At 35.9% G+C, this 27,284-nt stretch overlaps 1 protein-coding gene across 1 annotated transcript; it reads left to right on the top strand.

The window, feature by feature from the left end:
* Positions 1 to 362: 362 nt before the first annotated feature.
* TMEM207 (transmembrane protein 207) lies at positions 363 to 16,322 on the top strand. Its single transcript, XM_028503142.2, has 5 exons — positions 363 to 561; positions 2,434 to 2,471; positions 6,235 to 6,279; positions 6,698 to 6,840; positions 15,323 to 16,322. The coding sequence occupies exons 1-5, from the start codon at positions 487 to 489 to the stop codon at positions 15,457 to 15,459; spliced, it is 438 nt and encodes a 145-aa protein (XP_028358943.1). The 5' UTR covers positions 363 to 486; the 3' UTR covers positions 15,460 to 16,322.
* The last annotated feature ends 10,962 nt before the right edge of the window (positions 16,323 to 27,284 follow it).

The raw sequence follows: 27,284 nt of genomic DNA, 5'->3' as shown, positions 1-27,284 counted from the left end.
ATCTGTTTAAAAGTAGGGTGTGATCATTATTAAGAATGGAAAACTTTATGCCCAGGCTTGGTTTAGATCTGGGACTGAAAATGATGTGTAGGAAAAGAGGCAAAAAAGACCAACAAATGGAAGAAAACCAAGTAAATGTTCAAGTACAAGATTGTACATAAAACCCAGAAATGCCCTGGAATAGAACATGCACTTGAATATTGTTAAGTTGTTTAAGCAGCCAGCTAGTGTTACAGATCAGCTTTTAAAGGCTTGATAAACAGTACCAAGGTTCTGACCTTAACCTGAAATTCCTTGAACTCTCCATACCTGTGAGCATGCACCCAACATTCCTGCCCCAGCATGCACTTTACCAGTCACAAGGAGCCATCACTAATGAGTGCTCTGGTAGGAAGCATGATTTATAGAGAAGCTAACATGTTCTGAAAAAGAGGAAAATAAACACAGACAGCAAACCACTATCTTTGAGCCACTTGGCCTTTAAGTATGACGAGATCCAGACCTTTTAGTTTCACTTCAGTGATCTCCAAAACAGGAAGCTTGTGTTTGCCACTATTCCAGGTAACCATCTCTCTTTCTGGGGAAAGCTTTTAGGAAGTACTCTGTGGACCTTATTGGTTATGAATTTGTTCTTTGGGTAATTTCAATCATACATTTCAAAGATTTCCTTTCAGAAAGTTTTACTAGAATCTTATGACTACTCATATTTATTGGTCAAAGATACTGAAAACAAAATGGTTAATGATTTCAGTCTTATTTCTTCTTTAAGCAGTTCTATTGCTTCTGAAGTTATATGATGCAGGGCAATCTTTGCCTAACTTTGCTATACTGTATATTTTTTTTAATAAAAAATGCCATTGACATAGCAAAATGCTATGTCTTAATTTAAGACATGTCTGTTACTCTTGCCTGGAACCACACTTGACACTTGACAGTTTTCCATTGCTGAACAATGTAGAGAGAACCATCTTGGAGTTTATTCTGCGTCCTCTGCTCTAACATCTCACTGACAGTAACACCTACAACTCTATAGCTGTATTACTTGAATGCAATGTATTTGAAAGACTCAGGTCTGAAAATACAAGAAGACTTCGCTCTCCATTTCCTTACAACCCGAAGTCCAACAGCTAATGCATTGACAGTGAGGTAGTGATAGTGATATACTGTATACTCACTCTTTGCTAGGGTATAGCACACCAGAAGATTAGGCAGCGACTCGAAAGTGAAATGCTGGCATTATTTGTTTATCTGTTAAACTAGATCCCAAATGATTTCATCTACTCATACATAAACTCTCTTTATGGACAAATTTTGAATGTTCATTTTCCTCTCAGTGAGTATCCAAATGTATTTGCAGCATTCTACTAAAAGAGAGTGAAACTTATATTCTGTATTTATAAATTGTTCATTACCATGCTCTCTGATGGCCAATTCATGGCTCCATCTGCAACTCCACAAATTTCTTTACCCAGATAAACGTGGTGGAGTAAATATAAGGTGCTGATAAAGATGCATTTGAGATTAAGGAGAGAAAAGGTCATATCTCACCCAAAATTCCCACATGTGTAATTTTAAATTTTGTAACTACTTACTTGGCTTTATATTTCTGTGTTATAGACCAGGAAAATAATACTTCAGTAACCTCATCAACTCATATTTAGGACCATATATAAATGACATTTGAAGATTTTCTTATTATACACAGGAGAAGTCTCACTGCAGGAAAAAAACAAACAAAACCTCTAGAAAGGAGGACTGTCTTTCCTCTGTGATGTGAGTTACTGTAAACTGTAAGGTTCAACACAGAGAACTATAATAATTGTGTTGGATTGCTTATGATGTGGGTCTTTTAAAACAAAGCCATCAAACCTATTACTTTTTTTCTCTTTGATAAAGAGAGAAATGTAAATCTCAACAGGAATGTAGTACCTTTAAGTCAATCTGAGCCTTAAAGCAGGTGGAAGTCACTCCATCTGCCATATATTTAACATTCATGAATGCTAACAGGATGAACTTCTGTTTTCATGTAGGGAATTTGATTTCTTTGTGTGACAGTACTACAAATACTTAACCCTCTTCCTCTAACTAAAATATAAAAACAAAGAGAAAATGCAAGGTGCACAAGCTCTTTGGAGCAAGAAAAATCTGCCTATTGAAAAAACAAAAAGCAATTTTACATCCATCTATAATTGTGTATAAGATAGAAATCTGACTTATAATATATATTTCCACCATTGCTGAGCTGGAAAATCTGCCCAGAGATTTTTTTTTCCAGTTAAAATTCTGTGTACCTGGCAATAAACTATGCTCCAAAGCTTTTAATTAAAAAAGCAAACGAAATTATATAAAGCCACATTTTCTCTAGGTGCTGTTGTATTAAAGGATTAGAGTGACAAGATGTTTGGATTTTATTGTTCTAAACATGTGTTTCAGTTGGTGCTCTCGGACCCACTGTGTGAAGAAAATGAAATGTAAGTAAATAGCATTTTCAAAATTCAAAGAATAAAAAAAGGCTGAAGTCATTTAAGAAACCCCAGATGAGCTTGAAATGGCTAGTACAATCATACAAGAAAAAGAAAATAGTTTTAAATGCAAGTGGCTTAATTTTTCTAAAAGCAAAGGAAAATCCACTTTTATTTTGATCAACTTTGTTAGATAAATAAGGAACCTTGTTGATTTCTAGGTATTTTTGCTCACTACATTCTCCCTTGTTCAGGTTTTGAGGGCTCTTTACATTCATGAAAGAATCAATACATTACCTATGGCTGCATTCATGCCTATAAATCACAGCAGTCATGGGAGGTAACTTTCTGGATAATTCAGTTTCAAATAGAAGCAAACTAATGACGTTTTTAAACTGTGTTATATGTACATTTCAAAGTGCTTTTAAGATACACTTATAGGGGCTAAAAATATATAATACTTTTCCTCCCACTTTCTAAGTCTTTCTAGTTCAGTTAATAATTAAATTAACAGAGGCAGAATAACAAGAGAAACTCAAAATTTTAATGCATGTGCACTGGGAATTCACATAAGCATTAAAATTCCAAATACAGTGGGCAAAATGACATATGCATCATTTTGGACAACAGAGAAAGAAAGAGACTGGATCTTAGATTACAAAAGTGAGACTGGGCCATTTATAGGTGATTGAGGAAGTGTGGAACATACAAGACAGGTAAATACTTCCTAGGCAACAGAGAAACAATGGGGCACAGACTCTCTAGCTAAACAACTTTTGACTGAAACCCTGTTATTTAGCATACTTAATTTAAATTAAGGCTAACATCTTAAGATCCCCTTCCTGAAGTAGACCTTTCCATCTGAATCTCTTAGAGGGGAATGGAGATGATCAAAGGTTCTTTCTGAGTCTTTTGTTTCCTAATAAATAGCTTAAGATATATATTTCAAAATATAAAACTTTGGTTCCCTTCACCAAGAGCCATGCTCTGCTTAATGACTTAATATATTCCTGAATTTATCAAAGTAATAAGTTTATATTTCAATAGCCAATCTTATTTAGGCCCACAGATTCTCAGTCCTGAGAACAGTAGTAAAGATGAGTTCTTCTATCCATCCTCTTAGAGAAGAAATCATCTTCACAACATTCGAGTAAAGTAGGGCACTAGTCATTCCTGTAGGGACAAAAAAGATCCCCTTCTACAACTACTTCTAGAGAAGTCTGATATTGGAAATGTATTTCTGAAACACATAGTCAGTTCCCACTTTTCCTGGATGTCATTTTTCTTATTAGCATCATTATCCCAATTTGACCAAGCATATACAAATCTCTGAGCAGTAACTTCATCTTTAAAAAAATAAAACTTTTTCTACACTGAAAATCTTACATCTAAATTTTGAGTAATTAGAATACTGTTATGGTTCAGATACTTTTTTAAATAATTCAAATAATTCCTGTGTAAAAATCGAACTTGAGAAAAACACGGAAAGTGGAGGGGAGGGGAGGACACAGGGCCAGAAGGGCCATATTCTATGTTAAGTTCTTCAGGCAGCTAGTGACCTCCCCAACTACTTTCTGGGTCTCACTGGAGGAGTGTGTAAAATCTTAAGGGGCAAATAAATGATCCCAAAGGTGCCTGCAATTCCTAATTACATGACACTTTGCATTTCTCAAGCTAACTACTGCTTGACTATTTTGCTGCGTATCAGAAAATCCACCAGTAGGTGCACAGTGTCAGAAAGAGAAAGTGAAACAAGTCAGTTTGCATAACTGTTAGCACTGGAAAAAATATGGAGTGGCTCAAAACTAAAGCTAGGAAATAAAATAAGGTAGTTAAATTTGTAATTGACATTATAAATATGTATGTTATTTTTAAATGTACAGAGGAGCAGAGATTTATATATGGAGGGAAATGAAGCTATCAACACTTCTGATCATGAACTTAGATTTCAAGACTCAAAAACAAGAAGTTATTTTTTTTTTAATTTGGCTAATACACAAAGAAAAGCTTCTTGCATTCATCTCAAAATCAGAATGCTACGTTTTAATGATTTTTTATATTTTAATATAATATTTAAAAATGTTATGACTACAAGTGATGCATGTACATTATAAAATTTAAACAATATAGAAATATAGAAAAGATAAATTGCCTCATGAACTATCTTCAAAAGAAGCAAACATTGTTAGTAATTTGATGTACTGTATATATAACTATATAATACCTATTTAGTGAACTCATTGAATTTGTATAAAATATACACAAAATAAAAATGAAGGCCCTATATTCTTTTACTTATCAAGGCTTTTAACTATAAATATAAATCTACATTTTTATATATAATGTTTCTTTTAAAAGATATGCCATTAATTATTTTTAAAATTCTTTATTAATGATCACTTATGTTAGGATGATTTTTAAAGTCATACTTCAGCTGTCATTTTTTCCAGCCATCTGTACCTGTATTTTTGACTAAACCTTCTAGGTGCAAAAACAAAAACCCAGAGAAACTTTTGTCTGGTGACTGAGTTTTGTCTTAAATATTGGGGGTAAAAACTTTTTTAAGATTTTATTTATGTATTTTTAGAGAGGGAAAGGGAGGGAGAAAGAGAGAGAAACATCAATGTATGGTTGCCTCTTGAGCTCCCCGCTGGGGACCTGGCCCGCAACCCAGGCGTGTGCTCTGACTGGGAATTGAGCTGGTGATTTTTTGGTTCACAGTCCAATGCCCAATCTGCTGAGCCACACCCGCTAGGGCCAGAGTAAAATTTTTAAGTTGACATTCACATATGTTAAAATGTCATTTCTGAAGAACAGGGTGATAAACAGGACACACTTTCTCCTTAGAGGTACTGGGAGCAATAAATTAGCTGACATTTATGAATGCTTTCAAGCTAAAAAGTACTGAGTGTTATTTTAACCATGGCTGAAGAAGACGTGATTAAGTGCAGCTCCATCTCCAGAGCTTATCGGGCTGTGATGAACAGCTTTCCACTCTTTAGTCCCAGAATATTTTAACAGCAACTCATCTACTGAGGTATGAAGGAAGTCCATCAGCAAACATACTTTCAAAGCACAATGTGTGACATAGAAAGGGACTCTGAAATGAATAGCACATAAGTGTCTAAACCTGGGGAGTTAACCCACCTAAAAATTACACTGTGAACTTTATTTCTGTGTAATCTTTTTAACCTTATCTTTGGAAACATTAAGTTGTGCTGAGGTACACAAATGGTTTAACCATCCAGATTGAAGAAATCAACTTTTAACATTTGGCAAATGGCAAAAATGGACACACTCATTTATTTTCCTTTTATCCTAACTTCTTTCTCCAACCAGAGTACAAGTGCTGCTATTTCCCACCAAGATATCAAAAGTTAATAGACATTATAAACTTCTCTGGAATATTTGCATTTTCAAGAATTCTGTGTCTCTGAATAACAGAGTGGTGGGATGGTTATCTTCTAATACCTAATACCCACAACATGTTAGCCCTGAAAAGTTAGTCACTATCTTCTCCATGTACAATGGTATTTGTAACTCTAGCATAGAACCTACTACTGTGCAGTTATCTGTTTAAATATCTTACAGTTTCCATTTACATGTATCCTCAGTGCCTTGAATGAAGCATGCATAACATTTGCTTAATTGTGTCAGAGGACTTGCGGTGAGTATGTGATTGTTGGGAATTAGGTGTCAGAACAAATATTGTGGTCCAAAAGAATAGGTTTGGCCATTTAGAGGTCCAACACTAACTGTTCTTTATTACCAGGTGTATAAACTATAAAGATCAATACCCAAATGACTGGTATATCTGGTAAGAACATCTTTACTTTGTTTTATAAAATCTTTGGTCACACATTCCTTTTCCTAAATAACTAATATGGTATATGAAATCACACCTATTAAGAAAATAATAGAAGCCCTGTAAATCAAAATATGTAGAAATATCACTTTTTATTTAAGTAAACTTACTAGTATTAAAAATAGTAGTTTACTCTCTAGTTGAAAATCTTTGAAGGTAAAATTATTGCGTACTCTGAGCTCAGCATACATCCAGGTTCAGTGAAAATGTACAAGTGGTGGTGGAGATGGTATGGGTGTTGCATAACGAATTTAGCCTCCCAGATTGCTTGCAGTCAGTCTTGTGAGTTCCTGTCCCCTTTTCAGAAAGTAATGGGAGCTCTTAAGATCCTTGCATGCTCCACCTCACTCCTCTCCTTCTTTGGCATCAGGTTCTTGCTTCTAATTTTCCTGGTGGCTCTGCTCTGCGGAGCAGTGCTCTTCTGCCTTCAGTGCTGGCTGAGGAGATGCCAACTTGCTGCCTCAAGACGCACCATGGCTGTTTTTGCTGTTGGAGACTTGGACTCTGTTTATGGTGAGCTGACTGCACATTTATGAACTTGCTCTTTGAAAACTTATAGTTTTGCAATAAATTAAAAAAAACTAATCTCTGAAAAACAGATTTGTGATCTTACAACCAGACATAGTTTATCGGAGGTGTAAAGCCATGAACTAGGAAAGAGTGTAAGTGAGAAAACTTCAGAAGTAGGGAGACCACAAAAGGAAAACAAACAAACAAAACTTGTGTCTTGGGAAAAGGATTTATAGTTGAGTATGGATAGAACCTAAACATTTTCCTCAGTCGACAAGCAGAAAAAAGAGATATACAGGGCTGGTCACTTCAAGTAAATGGTAGGGTTGAAGGTGAAGAAAAATGTTTTTGAGATTTTGATATCAGTCTATACTGCCCTGTGTTCATAGTCTCATTTACTAAGCTCTCTGCCTCCCTCATCTACAGTAACATTGAACCACGTTTTCCATATTGTCTGCTGACAATGCAAAGCATGAAAAACTTGGAATTAGGCAAAGGAATATAAATACTTATATTTTTTTCTCCCCAGACACATTGGCAGCATCTTGATCCTGCCTGCTCCCATCCTGCCCCCTGAACCATGCCCCTTCTATTAGTTTCCAATCTGTAGTAGGAGGTAAGACATGGAGAAAATTGAAGTCTTAGAGTTATGATTAATTCCAAGCCTTGTCCTCATCTGGAATATCTGTTATGAGACATTCCCTCTAGGTTACTACACTGTGTATACCACAGTTGCCTCAAATATGCTTAGTAGAGATTAACAACTGCACTTCAGAAACTTGGGCCATATAAGATTTCCAATAGATAGTATAGGGCATTTCCTAGAAAAACTAACATCTAAATAAAAAGTGGGATAAAAATAAACTAACATGTTTTAATATCAAAATTCATTACTCTAAGGTTTAGTGATTATATTTACTATTGACTTTTTAAAGTCATTATTTGCCAAGGGGAATATTGCCTATTTGAGAAATGGTTGTTTTGGGAAAGATAATTAAAATCTCCAATGAAAATAGTTAGTTCTCTTAAAATCAAAATTATTTTCTTCTGAACACAGAGGAAAATAGGGTCATTGACCTTTTAACAAAATACATGAGTCAAAGGGGTCAACATGATTATTTTGATCTATTTAACTAGATGTGTTAAATAAACAAATGCAATTATGTTCTTTTCAACTTACTTGAGTTTCTATACAGGAAAATTCACCTAGGTCCTCTTAGCCCTTCTCTTACTCTAAGGAAGACTTCCTAGACTTCCTGAAATCTTAAAATTTTTTTTTTAATTTAAGTAAGTTACCCAATTATATGGTTATAATTTTAAGGCAATTTATGTGCCGTGGTTTTATCCTCATTTATCTAATGATTTCATATTTCCTGAATGGTAGTTTATATACATGTTTCTTAATTAACTTGAACTTGCCTGAGCTTCCCTAAATAGGTATGGGTGTGAGAGAAGGGGTCAAGGCTGATATGGTACTTCAAAATCTGCATGTAATAGCACCGGGTGCAAGGCATTAGAATCACATTCTCTATATTACCCTGAAGTCATTATGGCCAGGAAAAGAAAATACTTGAGAAAAATTGTTTTTTAAAATGATAGCATAGCCAAACCTTATTTCATTATCTACCAAGAGCTAGGCATTATGTCCAAGGCTTCTCAGATATTATATCTACTTTCTAAATACCAGTTTGGAAAAGTGGCTATTCTCTGGGAGGGTATCTACTCTACAGAGTAAATGTACCACATAGATATTTGCTCTAAGTCAACTAATAGACTTGAAAGTGTCCAGAATTAAGTGTAAGAAGCCAAAGGAAATTTGAGCAGGATACCCATGGCTTAGCCACCTACACTGAGCACAACCTTATATCCTGGACATTCGAATATTTCCATATTGTGATTTCTTAATGGTAGAGATTGCATTGCTCTCCAGAATCCTCACCCCCTTCCCTATTTCATCTGTTCCTCTTTAATTCCACAGGTATAGCTTTGTATCTTATTTTAATCAAGGAACAATTAAACTTTCTCCCATCTTAAGTTATATCACGAAGTTCACTTTTATTGATTTCCATCTTAGAGGTCACAGGTTCAGTTGCCCCTTCCCATTATTTTTTCCCTTCACCCACACAGGCTTAGGTATGAGGTTATTCCATCCATTGACCATCTCCCACCTGTGCCCTGAAGGCTCAGGATGGCTGTATGCACAGTGAACAGTCATGCACATAGCCTTTGATGTGGCACTTTTGTTTCTCCTCACTAAAACAGAATGTAGAAGAGTAATTTAGGAAGTGTTCGTCCCTGGTCCTCTAGTCACCTATTCTTAACTAGTCACTTTTGGAAGTAAATTTTAGGGAGTCACTACTTTAAGCTAGTTGGAAACCCAGATCCATACTGGATTTCCTTTCCCCAGTGGATCCTCTTTATGCTTTCACTTCTCCATGCAAATGATTCTTCCTACCTAGTATTTCCATAGAAGGAGCTGTGGTCCAAAAGGGAAGTGAGGAAACCACTACCAGGATATTTTTATGGTAAAGAGGAAGTGATTGACCGAAACCACAGCCTCCACCTCCACAAGCACCACAAACTATGTGGAGTGAGTGTGGTTACTGTCAGCTTCATACGCCTACTCTGCAGATTATGGGATGTACTTCTGAGTCTTCCTCAAGGCCACTGTTCAGAAATGGGGGGAAATAAGAACTCATATTAGGACACTGGTGACATATCAGAACATGAAATAGGGATTCTGGACTCCTTGTCACCCCTTGAGCACAAAGGGGATGATAGGTTGTTCTTCTCTCTAAGAAATGGGTAATTTAAAACATTTTAATGGAGGGACTAGATTTGCTATATTAACCTTGAGTTCCTTCTAAACCTTTATTTTATTTTTTCATAAATTCTTTCATGTTATTACCACTATTTTTGAATATATTATTTGAAACAGCTCTACTCTTCTGACCTGTGGTTGAGAAGTTTGACTCTCAGGATCTTATGGAATCTACCTCAACTGAAAAAAGGCAATAGGAGAATTTTGACTAACTGTTAGAGGCTGGAGTAGACTGAAATTTACTGATATTAAAATACCTACAATAGGAACTTTCTCTCACTACCAATTTCTGATAATACTACATGACTCAGGTTGCCAACTATCTTGATTAGAACTACTAAAGAGAGGAAGGAAAACACTTAGCTTGGGAACCTCATCAAAGGTGTTTAAGGAAGGCCTCACCAGCCTAGCCCATCTGAATGTCTGATGAGACTTTTGTTTAAGAAAGATCCCTGGAACTCTCAGCCAAGCACCTGGCTCCCAGTAGCATCTCCTGGGCCAATACACATATCTTTTCACAGTTCTCAGCTGATCCAGTGCTCAGATTTCTCAGTTTTTCTTCCTCTCTCATAGGACCTATGTTTCCAAGATGATAAACATGCCATGATTAAAGTCTTTACGAGCTAAAAAGGGAGAATTATTATCTCTGCTACCCCATGGAGGATAAGAAGGGAAAGGAGGTACTGTTAGAGAATGAAGAAGAGGAGAAAGACCAGAAGAAAGTAAAAGCAGGGGAGGTGAAAGGAAGGATGAAGATTAAGAGGAGAAGGAACCTATAGTTTGAAGTTATTTTAAGGACTGACATTCAAACATTTATTTTATACAATCCCTAAAATCATGTTATTTTGTTCTGCTTTGGGCCCAGCTCCTCTTCCTCGACCCAGCTCCAGGATCTCCTAGATAGCCTCTCCTTCCCGCATTACCCTTCCTCCATCCCCAGCTCAGCAGATCCTGTTTCTGCTAAAATCTCAGAAAGGACCCATTCACTGCCCTCAAGTCTTCTTGAATGGGATAGTCCATGAAGTAGTCTCTGAGACTTTCTTTCTCTCTTTCAATCATCAGACATAAACAATTTTAGTATAATTTTTATAATAATCATTTTTTGCTTCTTTTGCCCCTTTGCCAGGAGTAAAAATAATACAGTATTTGAAATTTTTTTTTATTTCATTGTCTTACCTATGTTAATGAAGCTTCTGGAATCCTTCCCCTCTGATAATTCAACAGAAAACATGGCTTTACAATCAAGTTTGGTTTTTTTTTTCCTCAGCTGTGTAAATAAAGAGTGAGAACACACGTTTGGCTACAGAAGGTAGTTTTTTCAAGGAATGAGTCCATTTTTTCAGTTAAAAGTGGGGATAGAAGAAGAGAAAAACCATCAAAATTCTCACACAACCACTTGTATCCCAACTCTCTTTCATCTGTGATCAGTGTTCTCCACTTCGTAAGACCAAGGACTATACAACAGGAAGAATAGGTAGAGAATACACCTGACTGAAACGAGAAGAAGACATAAATTTGGGGGCTTATTAGATTAATTTTTTAATTAGTGTTTGAAAAAATAAGCAATGACAAATGAGCCATTAAAAGGAGTTTTAGGTTTAATATAAAGAAGCATTTTTATAATTCACTGAAAATGTGACTGATAAGTTTTCACTGAAAAATTGAAAATCAGGCTGTGAAGCTAAATAAAAACACCCTCATTTATGAAGTAAGATATTTAAGAATAATGAAAACAAAACATGTAAGGTTTGGGTGCCTTGATGAAGGGCTTGAGGTAGAAAACAACCTAGCGTTCATTAGAAAAGAAAGAATTTGAGAGCCTAAGAGGGGAATCCCTGCCATTATCTCTCCATATTTTTTAACAAATAATAACAAACTCCATTTCACGAGTGTCAGAGCTGGGTTGCCTCAGCCCTGACAAAGCAGCAAGCAGGTCCCCTGACTTCCTGAGTAGACCTTGAGGTGAGAATCCTCTGAGACACACCTTCTGGGGACACTCATTTTGGTTTAGCCTCTCCTCAGGGCTATCTCTCCAATAATGTTGCCTTTCAACTATCCAATCTCCTTGACCCCATTTCTTCTGCTACTTCAAAGATAATCTTTCCTTTTTAAATTTTAAGGCAAATGGAAACATCAGTTCTCCTGTAGTTATTAAATGTGAATGCTCCAAGTCTGGGAGGGGAAGGAGAACTGGACTGAGAGAGGCAGGAGCAGGCCTTACACTCAGCTCCCTTCTCCCCCCACCACATCCAGGATCCTTTCATTTTAAATGTCACTTCCCAATACTTTGTTTTACATATAAATATTCTGTGATTCATTTAGGTGAGGAGGGAGAGTATTTTATTCACACATTTTCACAGTAAAGCATGGTAATTGCAACTGCTCACATTTATTGAACATTTATTCTGTGTCATGCTCTGTGTTAACACTTGACATCTCTGAATTCATTTGTTTTTCCCTCTGCCTCAGTGAGGGGGTCACTATCATTTTGAACATTCTAAAGATGTTGGAACAAAGGCACTTAGAGATTAAGTTACTAGATGAAAGAATTGTGACTCAAAATCAGGCATTCTTAGCTAGCCCCATATAAAAGAAAGGGATGAAACAAAGAAGGGAAAAGGTTTTAAAAAAAGAGGTAGAAAGGGCATATTCAAATAAGCCAAGTTCATTGGAGTGATTCTTAATTGTGCGGGAAATCTGAAATCTGCCTATTAAAAGCTCAGCAATAAGGGTATTGGTTTCACACAGTTAAACAACAGACTCTAATACCTTCACTACCCATTCTGTCAAAACCATAGGATTTTTGCAGAAACTTGTAATTGATTTCTCTCAGATACTTAATTTGTCAAAAAATAAAAATAATAGTTGCTTCCTTTCCAATCACATGATATTGTACATACACATGCTTTGAAAAAAAATGAAAACTGATATATGTTTGATTTTGCAAGAGCTCTCTGAATGCATTGTCTCAGTTATGTTTATTAAATGAGTGCCTTGTGGCTTTTATAGCAAGTTCAAGAGCAATAGCCAAATCTTTAGTAAGGAGGTAACAATAAAACTTTCCTGCCACAGAGGGAAATTGTCCACATCCTGTTGCCTGGACCACAGTATGGATAATGACAGTGGTGGGAACCGTTTGAGCTATTTATTAACTGTGAATCAATCTGGTTGACTACTCCAGGCAGAATGATAGCTAAATTACCACTGACTTTGTATTGAACACTCCAGGAGCAGTTCTCCTGGAAAATGGGCGGTGCTCAGTACAAGTACCCACAAGGCAAGGAAGTGCTGGGGCAAGCACACTTAATGAATGTTAACTCCATTTTATCAAATCCCTCAGACTTAGCTTATGTCATCCTAAACTTCCTAACTGCAAGAGATGCTAACGCCACAAAATTTTTCACTTAATAATGTCTGTTGTAATGATAATAATGATAATGATTAAAATACTGACCATTAAAACAGGATAGATTGGGAAATATATTGTAAGTAAAAGAAAATATGTATATTTCCAACATAGTATAGTTACTTATATATACTAATAATGCTAATACTTATAGTAATAATTATAATAATTAAATGTTAATTAATGATTATTATGTGCCAGGCTTTAAGCACTTTACATTATTTAGCCCTGCTTTTATAGATGTAGATACTATCATAATTCTTTTATTATGTGAAAGAAAACAAAAACAGAAAGTTTATGTAGTAGCCTAGGAGTAGATTATTCAAGTTAATAAATAACTTCTTTAAAAAAGTGCTGAACCAGGAGGTAAGATATATTCTAAATATAACTCTGCCTTTCACACATTATATTAATATTTGGGTTATTATGCTTTGTTTTGCAAATCAGTGAATACAAAATAAAACAAATATATGAAAGTCCATGATTCTAAATAAATGTTATCTGCTCCAAAGTAATAATTCTGAACAATCTATAGATGTGTTCCTGTGATGCACCTATTGCCCAATATATGGTTATTCTAAATTGTTTTGATAACTGTGGGGTGGTTTTTGGAATCTACCTGATGGTATCAAATCTTAATCCTCTAAAGGAAGAGAGCAGCAAGCTTTTCCTATTAAGGGCCACATAGGAAATATGTTTGGCTTCACAGGCCATATAGTCTCCGTGGGACTTCTCACTTCTGCCATTTTAATTCAGAAAAAAGCAGCCTGAGACAATGTGTAGATGAATGGGCATGGCTGTGTTACAGTTAAATTTAATATACAAAAGCAGTCAAAAACTTTGACTGTTTAGGTCGAGGGCCTAGTTTCTTTTTTGAAGATTGTTACTATTGTTTTGGGAAGAAGCAATAAAATCATTCCCAGACACGTAAAGACCCATGTGAAAAAAGGAAAAAAATATAAAGAGAGATGGTTATAAAATATCACTATTGATTTCCTGCAACTCCAAAATAGCCTTTCAAGAAAACACAATAGGAAATTTCCAAAAGAGCTTTTGGAGTAAGTGAATGGTCACTTGAGGTGATCAATCTGATAAAGAAAATGCTTGGCTTTTATATTTAATGGCTTGTAGTATGCATTATCTAAAAACCAAGAACTTTGATTTAAAATTTAAGATTGCCTTTTCTTTATTCTGTGTGTATACTTTAGTTGCAAACTTTTCACAACTTAATATTTTGACTATTGATTATAAATAACTTTTAAGTAATTACTTTCATTAGTTGCAGTTTCCAGGTCATTAATATAAAATGATGAAGTTCAGATATAATATTTAATGGAATATTTTAATATTTAAGTAAGATTTACATTTCCCATAATGGGAGCATTAGCTAAAATGCCATCTGTGTGTACAAGAATTTTGTCTTCTGATCTACCAGAAATGGTATTTGTTTTAGTTTTGGCTGCTAAACTGTAAATACTTTTTGATGGGTTAGTCAATGAGGGTATACAGTAGTCCCTTCTTACCTGCAAGAAATACATTTAAGACTCCCAGTGGATGTCTGAAGCTGTGAATAGTACCGAATGTATACACTATATATACTGTATTTCTTCCTTATGTAGACATACCTATGATAAAGTTTCATTTATAAATTAGACACAGTAAGATTAACAGTAATAACAATAAAATAGAGCAGTCATAACAATGACTTATATGTAGTAAAAGTTATATGAATGGCTTAGGGGACATTATTAAGTAAAACAAGGGTTACTTGAACAGAAGCACTCTGGTACCTGTTAGGTAACCAGAATGGCTCCTAAGAGACTAATGAGCAGATATCATATGCAGCATGAATATGCTGGACAAAGGGATGGTGTACATCCTGCACAGGCTTGAGCGAGATGGCTTGAGATTTCATCACATTACTCAGAACAGCACGCAATTTAAAACTTCTGAATGATTTATTTCTGCAATTTTCTATTTATTATTTTTAGACCATGATTGACCTCAGGTAACTGAAACTGTGGAAAGCAAAACCACAAATAAGGGGCGTAATCAGTCCTTGGGCTACTGTAATCAGTCCTTGAGAGCAAATTTTCTTGCTATAGTGACTGAGATGATTGCAAGTTTTTTCCTCAAGTGCACAAACAATTTTCTGTTGCTCCAGTGATTCAAGAAATGTCAGGTTTTGCTAGGTACTTCATGCACATCTGTTTTATACTGAGTAGAAAGATTATAAATCCCCATCTTGCTCTTTCCAGGGGCAGAAGCAGCTGTGAATCCAACTGCTGGAATCCACCTTCAAACGCAGATCCCCACACTGCACCCTGCTGCGTGTTTCAACACTTTAGGACCCCCTCCTCCATACGAAGAAATTCTGAAATCAAGCCAGTTTTAGATCTGGATCGCCAATTGAAAACATGAGAGATGTTTTCAGTCCAAAACATCAAATTTAGGAACAGTTTTTTTATTGAGTGGGAATTTCCAGAGATCTATTAACATAACCTGAGAAAGGACAAATAGAAAAAGAATGAATGTAGGGAAAGAATTTTGGTCAGGAAGATGTTTCAGTAGTAAGTTAGTGGATTCAATGTATCACAGCTGTGGTATACTTTTTTGCTATGTAACTAAATCAATGTTTCTTCATTAATACTCAGTAATTAATGCTCAGAGTGGCCTCAAGTAAATTTAGGATTCCATTCTAGTACATATGACAGCTTTGTATGCCTCAGTATCTCTGTTTTAATCTGACCTTGCTCCTAATATAGAGTTGATAACAATTACCATAATTTAATTATGACTCAAGCAGAAATTCAGACATGTGTAGAGCCAGAATCAGAAAGAGAAAAACAAAAAGTTGGATTAATTCCTCAAAAATGTTCAAGCTATAAATAATGCAAATAATTAGTACTGAGTTTTAAAACGGGTGCTATTCATATTGACAAGCTAGGCAGAGGGGGGAGTGTGTGTGAAGGAAGACAGTAGACTAGAATAAGAAAGGTGAATTCTAATTTCAGATTATGTGCAGTCAGTAAATAATATCTAAATTTTTTAAAAAATCAAAAAATAATGGTGAAGTACTGCTTTTGGAAATTAGGTCACAAATACCTGAAGCAAAACACTCAAGAATTGAAAATAATTGCCTTGCCTGGGCCAGGAGGCTCAGTTGATCGGTGTGTCGTGCGGTGCACCAAAAGCTTGAAAATTCAATCTCAGGTTGGGGCACAGGCCTAGGTTGTGGGTTTGATCCCCCATCAGGGTACATAAGGGAAGCCATTGATCCATGTTTCTCTTTCAAATGGATGTTTTTCTCCCTCTCTCTCCCTTTCTCTTTCTCTAAAATCAATAAACATATCCTGGGGTGAGGATTTAAAAAAAAAAGAAAGAACATAATTACCTCAAGAAACAAGATTTAGAGATAATGTTATGGGGATTAGGTAGAGCAGGATAATGCTGTTTTTTGTTGTTTTTAATCATAGACCCACAGCACTATTTGTCTTTTAAAATGAAATGCATGCATTACTTTAATTAAAAAGAAATATAAAGTTAAATAAATTTTGGCAAGGTTATAGCTCGCAATTGCAAACAAACAAAATCACACTATCAGAAAAAAATGTTAAACGTAAATGTGTTTAAATGGTGGGGCTACAGATGATTTTATTTTTTATTCATGTTTCTGAATTTGTGTTCATGTCCTATAAGTTATGTGTGTTAAAATCCATTCCACTTACAGAACACTCAGTCAACGGTTGTAATTAACACCTAGGAAAGTGTAAGCACATCTGGAAATGGGGCTAATGATTCAGCAGCTGTAGTTGTCAGAAGTTAGTGAAAGTCCAGGTTCAAGTGATCAGCATGTATTTTTAGGAGAGTTGAATTTATGTGTCAGAGTAAGTCTAAACAGGCTATATGCTTGGCCTCTGGTTGCCTGGTTTATTTTTCTGGGTGGAGGAGGAGAGGTGGTGATAGGGTTTAAGCAGGTGCATAGGATTGGTAGCAAAAGAGTTTGTTTTAATAGAAAATTTTCTGACAAATATCTCATCAAATATCAGAGGTTACATTTTCATTTATTGCCTAAGTAATACTTACTGAATAACTGTTATGTGGTAATTACTGTACAAAGTCTGAATTTGTTTCTCCAACTTACTCAGGTATTATTTGTAATCACACTACAATTTCTACCACTTGGCTCTGACCACCAGAGACTGGGAAGTTCTGCAGCAGAAATTCTTTAGGGTCCACTGAAAACTGCTGAGAATTCTACAATAATAAACCTAATTTAGATTATAGAATTAGCATGACACATTTGAAAAGAAATTTAGCAAGATAAACCTGTGTTCCTTTTCTGTCATCTCATCTCTGGAAATCTTTGCCTGCATTAAAATTAAGGTTCACCAATAAATTTTTAATATTCTATTTAACATGGTGTGTCATATTTTATTTCTGACAGGAGTAGATTTTTTTCTTCCCATATTAAAGAGCCTTCTTTTTCTCAAATGAGGTTTCCTTACTACTGAAGGTGGAGCTTTTTCCTTCAACATCCAGCAGAGGGCATGAAAGCCTATCTGTGATTCCAGACCATTAACTAGATTTGATTTAGTGGTTAAATGAAACCATGCAGCTGGATTACTATTAATCTCAGATTTTTTTATAAACCCTAGAAGACTATATTAATCATGAGGTTTAAAGCTGCAAAGAAGAATCTAGGACTTCAGCTCACATTGCTAACAATGAAACTAAGCATCAGGGGAGACCTGTCATCAGAGTCTGTCTACGAAATCTGACGTGCACTCCCTCTCGTGAGGATGAAACCAAAGAGTTTGAGGGGCCTGTAAAACAAGCGTAATGTGTATGTGAAATGCTCACATGGTATGTGGCCTCTACAGCACTGACCCTGGGGGTCCAGCTTTTTTTTTTTGCCTGACCACAAGTTCCTCTTTAATTTTCAGTTTTGTGGTTCCAATTGTTTTCCTTTGTCTTAGGATCAACTTTTATAAAAGACAACTTTAAAATTCAACTTTCACAGAAATGAAATAGAGCTGGGATAGAATTGAAAAGCCGTCGTGTGGACAATGCAATGAAACTCAACCAGAATATTATATTTAAGGCCAAATGTGAAATACTTCAGGATTATATAAGAGAAACTGAGACAATAAACATGTGTTGGCTATGAGAACCCACTTTTGATAGAATATTTTAAAAATCAGAACAAGAAAAAGAAATATTTTGATCTCTAAAATATATAATGAACTCACACTACTCCACTCCAGGAAGACAAACAACCCACTCAAGAAATGAGAAAAGGACCTGAACAGACACTTCTCCAAGGAGGACACACAGAGGACCCAGAGACATATGAAAGGGTGCTTAGTATCAGCAGCCATTTGAGAGATGCAAATTAAAACCACAATGAGATATCACTTCACAGTGGTCACAATGGCCATCATAAACAAACCAACAAACAGCAAGTATTGGAGAGGATGTGGAGGAAAAGGACCCCTAGTGTGCTGTTGGTGGGAATGCAGACTGGTGCTGCCACTGTGGAAAACAGTATGGAGTTTCCTCAGAAAACTAAACACAGAACTGCCTTTTGACTCAGCAGTTCCACTGCTGGGATTATACCCTAAGAACCCTGAAATACCAATTCAAGAGAACTTATGCACCCCAATGCTCATAGCAGTACAATTTACAATACCAAGTGTTGGAAGCTACCTAAGTGCCCATCAGTGAGTGGATCAAAAAACTGGTACACTTACACAATGGAATACTACACAGCAGAAAGAAAGAAGGAGCTCCTACCCTTCATGGCAGGGTGGATGGAAGTGGAGAGCATTATGCTAAGCCAAGCAGTGAAAGACAAATACCATATGATCTCACCTATAAGTGGAACCTAATCAAAAAAACAAATAATCATCTGAAATATAACCAGAAACATGGAAATAAAGAACAAACTGATGTATCCAGAGGGGAGGGGCAAGGGGGCTGATGAGGGAAAGAAGGGGAAAAGTCGTCAAGAAACATGTATAAAGAACTCATGGACAATGCCAAAGGTGGGTAAGATTGACGGTGGGAGGGGGGGAGTGGGGCAAGGAGGCAGGGGATGGGGGAAAATGGAGACAACTACACTTGAAAAACAATTTTAAAAAAGAAATATAGACTATACATTACAAATGAATCTTTTAACTTTGAATTCATTTTGCTTTTTGATTTTAAACAAAATAAATCTATACAGGTTTATTTAACTTTTTCTATTTAATACCGGATTCTGGAAAATAGTATAGCTTTTTGTTATTTTACTAAATATGGTTTTGGGAAATGAAATAAAAGTGTATCTTTTTATAAAATGGAATAGTTTGGTGATAAAACAAAATTTATTTATATTTATGAATTTAGAAAATAATTTTTCCTTCTAAAATCATGCCAGTCTTCACTGACCATCTGACTCACGAAGCAAATAAAGTGTATCAGTCAAGATGTCAGATTTTTATAGGAACAAGTTGAAAAATGGTATTGCTCAGAAGCACTGAAATTATCAATGAATGAAGGTTGAAATTATCAATGAATACAGATTTCTTAGTTTTATTATCTTATTGGCAGAGGCTTTTCTCTTTGGAAAATCGTTTAAGGGATGCAATAATCAAACTAAGAAAATTTCCCTTTCTTTAGTAATTAAGTTAATTATATCTCTCTATATTTAATAGTCAGTTTTTATTTTTGTATCACGTGAAAACCGACATCATGTTTCAATCCAGGTTATTCTCTCTTGTATATCTAAATCTGGATAAATTTATAATGTTACAGTCTTAGGTATCACTGATTAATTGCCTTCCAGATTTATAGGCATGGGAGCTATTATTTTCTTATTGAAGAATATTGAGAGACAAAATAAGAAAGCCTGGTGAACAATGGCATATTTACTTAGTATCGCGTAGGGAACTTGTCACCTGTGAAAAAGCCAACAAAATAATGCTACATAAGGAGAGTAGGATGAAAGAATGGGGTAAGAGGCAGCCACCCATGGGACACACTCAATAATGATAGATGGTCATTGAAAAGGGTGATTCTATACCACTGCAGGGCTTTAGTTTTACTGTTTTCAGTATATGTGTTTAGGGCCAGAAGTAAACAGTTTAATGCTTTAGAGAGTTGTTTACTTTATAAATACAGTTTTTACCATAATTTTATTAGCATAAGGAGAGGATTTCTTTGACAAGGCACCAATATCTGGCATATGCTCAGAACAGCCATTACTGGAATATTAACTCCATGAGATTCAGGCACCTCTGTGTTTGTAATTCCCTGATATTCCAACAATGCATTTTCTTAATTTTACTATTTTTTTAGTCTGTTTTTGACAAGGTTTGCTGACTGCTTCAGTTTCTGCTATATTAACCAAATTAGTTTAATTTGTTTTTGATTACTAAACTTCAAACTTTTCTTCAATAAAATGGAATCCCTCCAATCAATTAATACGTCCCATTCACAATAGCTTCACAAAGACATTATACAATGTTTGTTTTAATTTAGCAAAAGGAAAACTATGACTTGTAACTAGACCATCTCTCAACTCCTCCCCATAATTCTTTGACCTATAATTTCCATACAAAGACTTAATTTAGAAAATAACAAAAAAGTTTGATGATTTTTAACAACCCTCCTCGGGTTTTCACCTCTATTCAGCCTTTCCTTCAGCAGATTCAGAAAGACCATGAAAGAGCTGGATTTTGTTGGCTTTATTTCCTTTTATCTGTACAATGTCTGTTTCACAAAAGCATCTCCTTCCCTACTTTTAAACTTCCATTTTACTTTTCAACTCCAATTTTTTCCTTCCCTATCCCCCTATATATTTTCAACAAACATCTAACTTGTCAGTTTTGTGGGAGCACTCATGTTTTTTGCAAAGAAAATGTTATAGTACTTTGCATTTTTCAAAAGTCTCCTAAATTTTTGTTCAAATAGAGACTATAAAAATTAAAATTACAGTATTTTATTTGAGTGTATCGATAAACTGCAAAGTGTAAATAATTTGGGGTTTTCAATTTGAGACCACATTGAAAAGGAATTTTTCAGACAATTGGAACTAAATATAGACATTGGAAAAATTTATATTAAGAAATTGTTCATTATTGATGCTGTGATAATACTTGTGGTTATATTGTTAAAAACTCCTTATCTATTATACACACATAATGAAGTGTTTATGAGTGAAATGATATGTTTTCTGAGATCTGCTTTATATAGTCAGATAAAAACTGTATTTTGCCGTGTACAATGCACACTTTTTGTTGCCCAAATTTTTGAGGGAAAAATAAGGATGCACATTATACATGAGTAGTACCTGAAATACCTCATATCTGTTCTTGTGTTTTGCAATTATTTGTTATATAAAATTTCCTGTACTAACTATAATATGTTAAAAATGCATGCTAAAATTCCTTTATAATAAAAAACAAGTACCCAAATGTAAATAAATAACATTGAATTAAAAATTAAATGAAAGATTTTTTCCTGAAAGTTTGGGCCAAAAAAGTGGGTGCATATTATACACAGGAGCACATAAGTAAATAGTCTTGTTATTTTAGGGCTCTGGGGAAAGTGTATATGTTGAATTTGGGCATATGTCCATTTTTTTACTTGCTAACCATAATCTAGTTTATGGCTTTCCTCTTCCTTCTCCTTTTTCTTCTCCTCCTCCTCTTCCTCTTCTGCCTCCTTCTTCTTTTTCCTTTGTTTTTAATAAGCAATGAAATTTAATAAACTATTGTAACTTTTGCTTAGAGTATATTTTATTTAAAGAATACTACATTGATTAACCCATTGGATGCCAAAGTCCATTCACTCAAATATGGGTTTTCTCATTTCTGATATACTGAAAAAGCATTTTTTAACTTATTTTTATTTAATGTATTTTTAAAACAACCAAGTGTCAAACTTAAATATTTTTTAATGGAAACTTTAAATTGTATCATTGTTGGGAACTGTCCTGCCTGGTATCAGAAGCTGTAACCCCCGCCAAGGCTAAAGCTGAGGAAGTGGCCTTGGACCGTAAGCCAGCAAGGAGACAAAACTTATCTCCCTGGCAGGATGCTGTTTCTGCTGCTTCATTCATAACTGAACCCCAGTGCTTGGTTGGTTAGCCAATGATTGGTAAGATTCCCCAAGGGGGGAATGATCTAAGATAGGCACGATCACGTGGGAGGCCCCCAAGAAAGGACTTTGGGGGCTACAGCAAAAGGGGGTGATGGGCCCTCGCTCCTCGGCTGTGATATAGACTGAATCCTCCTCGTCTGGGAGAAAATCTCCTTATTCCTTGGCTGCCTTACTTCCCTTGCTCCACCTAAGCCTGAAACAATGGCAAGGTGGTGCAGCTCTGTGCTGAAAAGGGCAGGTTGCCCAGGTGATCAGGCCTAAGAAAGAATATGTAAGATCCTGTGAAACCTGCTTTGTTTAGAATGCTCACAGTTGAATGATAAGGGTCCAAGGAAGAATTAAGTTTGTTCTTTAAAGTTTTACAACTCTTTGACCCTGACTCAAAATAGGCCCTCAGACTTCCTTGCTACCTATTGTTTGATCCTCACTTCCTAGCAATGAGTAATGAGCTTTTACCTGAATTCTTATGCAAATGAAACCAATGAAAAGCCTCTCCAGAGGGGGAAATAGGCACTCCCCATGTGAGGAGTGGCCAGGGCGCTCTCCCCACCAGGGAGGGTGGCCATTCTGTTCCTACTTCCCCACAGGACTTGTTTGTCTCTGTGTATGTTTTTCTCACATGTTGATGAGCCATCCACAGTGTTCCATGGTCACTGCCAGCCGGTGATCGCTACAGTATCATAAATGCAAGACTGGCACTTTTCTAAATCCACATAAAAATTGATAGATGTCTATAAAATAAAAGTATTTAAATGTACCATAAAAATATTTTAAATACCATTGACAGTAATTATAACATACTTGGAGAAGCTTTGAAATTGGAGATACACAATAGCATGGTAATAAAAACAAAAAAAACTTACAATTTTCACTTGCAGAAATAAGTATGTAAAAAAATTAGTGATTATTTTAGAAGGTGAATAACTATGCTCAATTTAATTAAATAAATGCAAAAGAATACACCAATGTAATGTCATGTTTATCCATAAAATGGTAACAATATTAAAGATTGCTAATTTCTTGTGTTGATAAGGATGTGGGGAAACAAATACTTTTTTTAAGATTTTATTTATTTATTTTTAGGGAGGGAAGGGAGGAAGAGAGAGAGAGAGAGAGACATCAATGTGCAGTTGCTGGGGGTCATGACCTGCAACCCAGGAATGTACCCTGGCTGGGAATCGAACCTGGGACACTTTGGTTCCCAGCCCGTGCTCAATCCACTGAGCTACACCAGCCAGGGCTGGGAAACAAATACTTTTATAAAATTCTGGTGGAAATGTAAAATTACTACATTTTTGGAGGCCAATTTAGTTGCTACATGTATTGAAACTGAGTGTCCTTATGACTTTATGACTTTGACAAAATTTAGTTGTAAATCCTGATATATATATATACATGTATATATGTACATATATATTCCCCAGAGACCTAACCTTTCACCCCTGATAATCAGCACCCCCGAGGCAGCAGAAGACAGTGTAGACAGTCACCTGGACCTGAGTAGGGGTCACAGGGTCTCGACCTCTGGCAGGCTAAAGATAACATCTCCACCTAAGTTACATGTGGAGAGCCAGACCAATAAAATGGTGTTTCTCTGATCAAGATAGCAAAAACTTTATAGAACAAAATGGAGTCATTCAGGTCAACCAGGATGGCTGCCAGTCAGCCTTGACACTTTGGTTCAAGAGGGAAACTACCTAAGACGTGCTAGACACATCTGGCAAAGAGACACACCTAAGATATCTACACACCTGACCAGAACAGCCAAGTCTGCAGAGCGAATCACCCACAGGTAGGCTCCCCTACAAATTCCCCACTTACCATCAAGGGAGCCAAGACACTTATCAAGAGACCCAGAAGAGTGGAGTGCACCACTTTCCAGGGTCAAACTGAGGCAGGTTCCAGAACACTGCTGAGACAGCCGAGCTCCACACACCAGAGTGCTGCTCCAGGCTACACTGATGGCCTTTGGCACCAGCCGCCAGAGGCTCTGACCTACTGGACTGAGGCCTTTGTCTGCCCTACTACCCACCTGGTTCCAGAGAGCTTTCCTTGCAAGATGCTGACAGCTCCCTTGGTCACTATACTGTCTCCCAGACCCACGGACTGAGACTCTGGGACTTGGGTTCGTAATCCCCCAAATCTCTCATGTGACGTTATTATTGTTTGTTTCTGAGTGATTATTATTGTTATTAGGTTAGCATAGATTTGGATTAAGTCTGCATTAATAAATTTGAGTGAACCTGCACTAATAAAATCGGAGTGAATAGTACAGTCACCTGTGTTGGCTTCCTGTGTTAGATGACATCGGTGTCGGTGTCATCTGTAGGACTGGTGGTAGTTCAGGTGTCTCCGTGCTCTCGGTTCGGCAGGCCTGGGCCAGACATCGGAGTGAGGACTGAAGACTAGCTTACAGGAAAGACTGTATCACAAACATATGCTCCCGACATTACATTTCAGTTCCTGAGCCTAAGTTAGACAGACCCCACAGCTGCTTTCCCATGAAACCAGACAGACTGGGAAAAACCTCAGAGCTGTTCTCGAGACCTAAAAAAATGACTCATTACTCTTACCTCACCTTTGACCAATCAGCTCTCACCAGGACCCCCAACTCCTTAACACATTGTGTCTTGTGATTTTGCTCTATATAATCTCTAACCCATATGCCATCTGGCAGTTTGGGGTTCTGAGAATTAGCTTCCCGTTCTCCTGGGTGGTTCCATTCATAATAAAATAATCAATCTTTATCCACTGCAACTCTTGGTGTCTACCTTTTGGCTCTGTAGCACTGGGTAGATGAACTCTTTCTGTTCTGTAACTATCAAAATAATACATATTTACACAGATTCAGTATTTCTACTTTAAGATGCAGTTAGAAAATAATTCTATAGCTTTCACAGAAAGGCAAATATGTTTTTAAAAGAAAGATCTATTCCAATGTTGTCTATAATAGCAAAAGTGGAAATAATGGAGATATTTAAGGGAACAGATTAGAAAAATAAGGGTACAAATGACCAATGAACTGTGCCACTATTAAAAAGAATGATGTGACATGGAAAACTGTCAATAAATACATTTAACTAATAATTTTATTTTTGAAGGTAAAACATAATGTAATAGTATCCTGTATACATTTTCAAAGTTTCTGTATATACATTTCAATAATTTTGTTTAAAAGGCTACAAGAACTTCTCTCAGGAGAGGAATAGTGGTGGAAACTTAGACATGAGTAAGAGAGACATTGTTTAATGTTTACAATTCCACACTATAAATTTTTCAAAAATGTACATATTAAATGTATACATTTAATATACATAAATATACATAAAGTATATATTTTATACATGTATATATTTCTTCTAACTCCAGAGGTTCTCTGGATGCTGAGATAACTGATGTGTTTAACTTGTATGTTTTCATCCTTATCTTTTTATGTTTTTAAAAAATAAATATTATTTTAATAAAATTTTAGATGACAAATTGCCAGCTTTTTTGAATGGAAACATAAGTTAATCCATATTGAATTGTGCATTATATTGTATTCTAATTAACTACTGTACATCAGGGGGCAGCATTATTCACTTAGACCAATTATTTCTGAGTTTCAAAAACACTGAGGGCTTTTAGCAAGCATCTTCAATTTTCCTACCTTGGAAAGAGGGAAAGTGCTGCCTTCTCTTGGTTTTCATTTTAAAGTAGTATGTGAATACAAAAACCTCCTTCCTTCCAATTATGCTCTGGGGACATGGAACTACTTGTAATTTTTAGCACATTAGATGTCCTCTCTTGATTCTCTTTCTTTGTCCATGATCTCTTTGCATAGAATTATTCTCCTAACTTCTTTTCCATCACCATTATTTACTGCACTAAAAAATTTCCTCCTCTCTGAAGCTTTCCCTGACTCCACCAGCAGATGTAGAGATGGCTTTTTCTATGGCATTTTCTATAAACCTACATCATAGCAATTAGTTCATTGCACTCTAAACTTTTTTTAATGTCTTTGTCCCCAAGGCTGCTTGAAAACACAGAGCTGACCTTTCAATAAAACTGCCCAAATATACGCATATAAATAAGGGAAGGAATAATACAATAAGCAGATAAATTACATTTATTACTTTTCCTGGTCAGAGTATTGCTGCCATTCATTCACTCATTTGTTCAAAAATATATACTGAGGGCCTACTGTGCATCAGCCACTGGACGAGATGCTGGGAATAGAGCAGTACACAAAGTAGAAAATGTGTTTCCCACTAGAGCATGCAATCTTTATAGGAAATTGAGGTACGAAACAAGATGCTTCACTCATAAGTGAAGTGCCATGAGGACAATTATAAAGGAGAGCCCTCGGATGTTAGAGGTGTGCCAGTATCTAACCCAGTCTGATGGAAGTCAGGGAGGGCTCCCTGAAGAAGTGATGTGTTATTGGAGAAAAGAAGAATGTTAGCAGTAAGAATTGGGAAAGGGAGAAGGTGCTCCAAGGCTAAAAACAAGAGAAACATGGGGCTTTTATTGCAGGGAAGAGACTTAAGAGGCATAACAACCAGAGGAAATGTAGGTCCTGGTTTGGGCAGGTAAGCTGTATTAGTGAATTTTAAGTAACTTACGGAAATTTAAATATGGATCAGTTATTAGATAAGGTTATTGCTAAGAAAAGGCAGAGAGAGTTAAAGGGAAAAGATGACTATAAGCGACACATGTGGAATGGTCTCCTAAAAAAGAAATGCATGTATATATGTGTCATTGTGTGTATGTATATAAATGCATAATATCTGGAAGGGCTGCGGGTGTTCAACAAGGTTTAGGAGTAATGGTGATCTACACAGAGGGAATATGGTGCCCTGCCATTTAAACAAGGTGTATTTCTGGTTTGTGCTTTCCCACTATCTACAATGTACACATACAGCTTTTATAATAATAGAAGTCTAGTTTTAATTAAAAATGTGATATTAGAAAGTAATAGTTGATAAAGTTGCAGGTAAATAAAATTATCCAAATTTATAATTTTTTATTTTTACTGCATTTACCTGGCCATGGCTAAATTACAGTACCTGGAATTTGGTAGATCATTTTAAT

The sequence above is a fragment of the Phyllostomus discolor genome, chromosome 2 (genome assembly GCF_004126475.2).
Source record: "Phyllostomus discolor isolate MPI-MPIP mPhyDis1 chromosome 2, mPhyDis1.pri.v3, whole genome shotgun sequence".
In the NCBI taxonomy this organism is placed as follows: domain Eukaryota; kingdom Metazoa; phylum Chordata; class Mammalia; order Chiroptera; family Phyllostomidae; genus Phyllostomus; species Phyllostomus discolor.
Note: the sequence above shows the minus strand (reverse complement) of the source record. Positions and strands in the feature narration are given on the sequence as shown.

Bases quoted from the DNA above. Each gene is read 5' to 3' on its own strand.
- TMEM207 (XM_028503142.2), top strand. From the start codon at position 487: ATGACGAGATCCAGACCTTTTAGTTTCACTTCAGTGATCTCCAAAACA. The intron at 2,472-6,234 runs GTAAGTAAATAG...CTTTATTACCAG, and splicing joins CTGTGTGAAGAAAATGAAAT to GTGTATAAACTATAAAGATC. The intron at 6,841-15,322 runs GTGAGCTGACTG...TGCTCTTTCCAG, and splicing joins AGACTTGGACTCTGTTTATG to GGGCAGAAGCAGCTGTGAAT.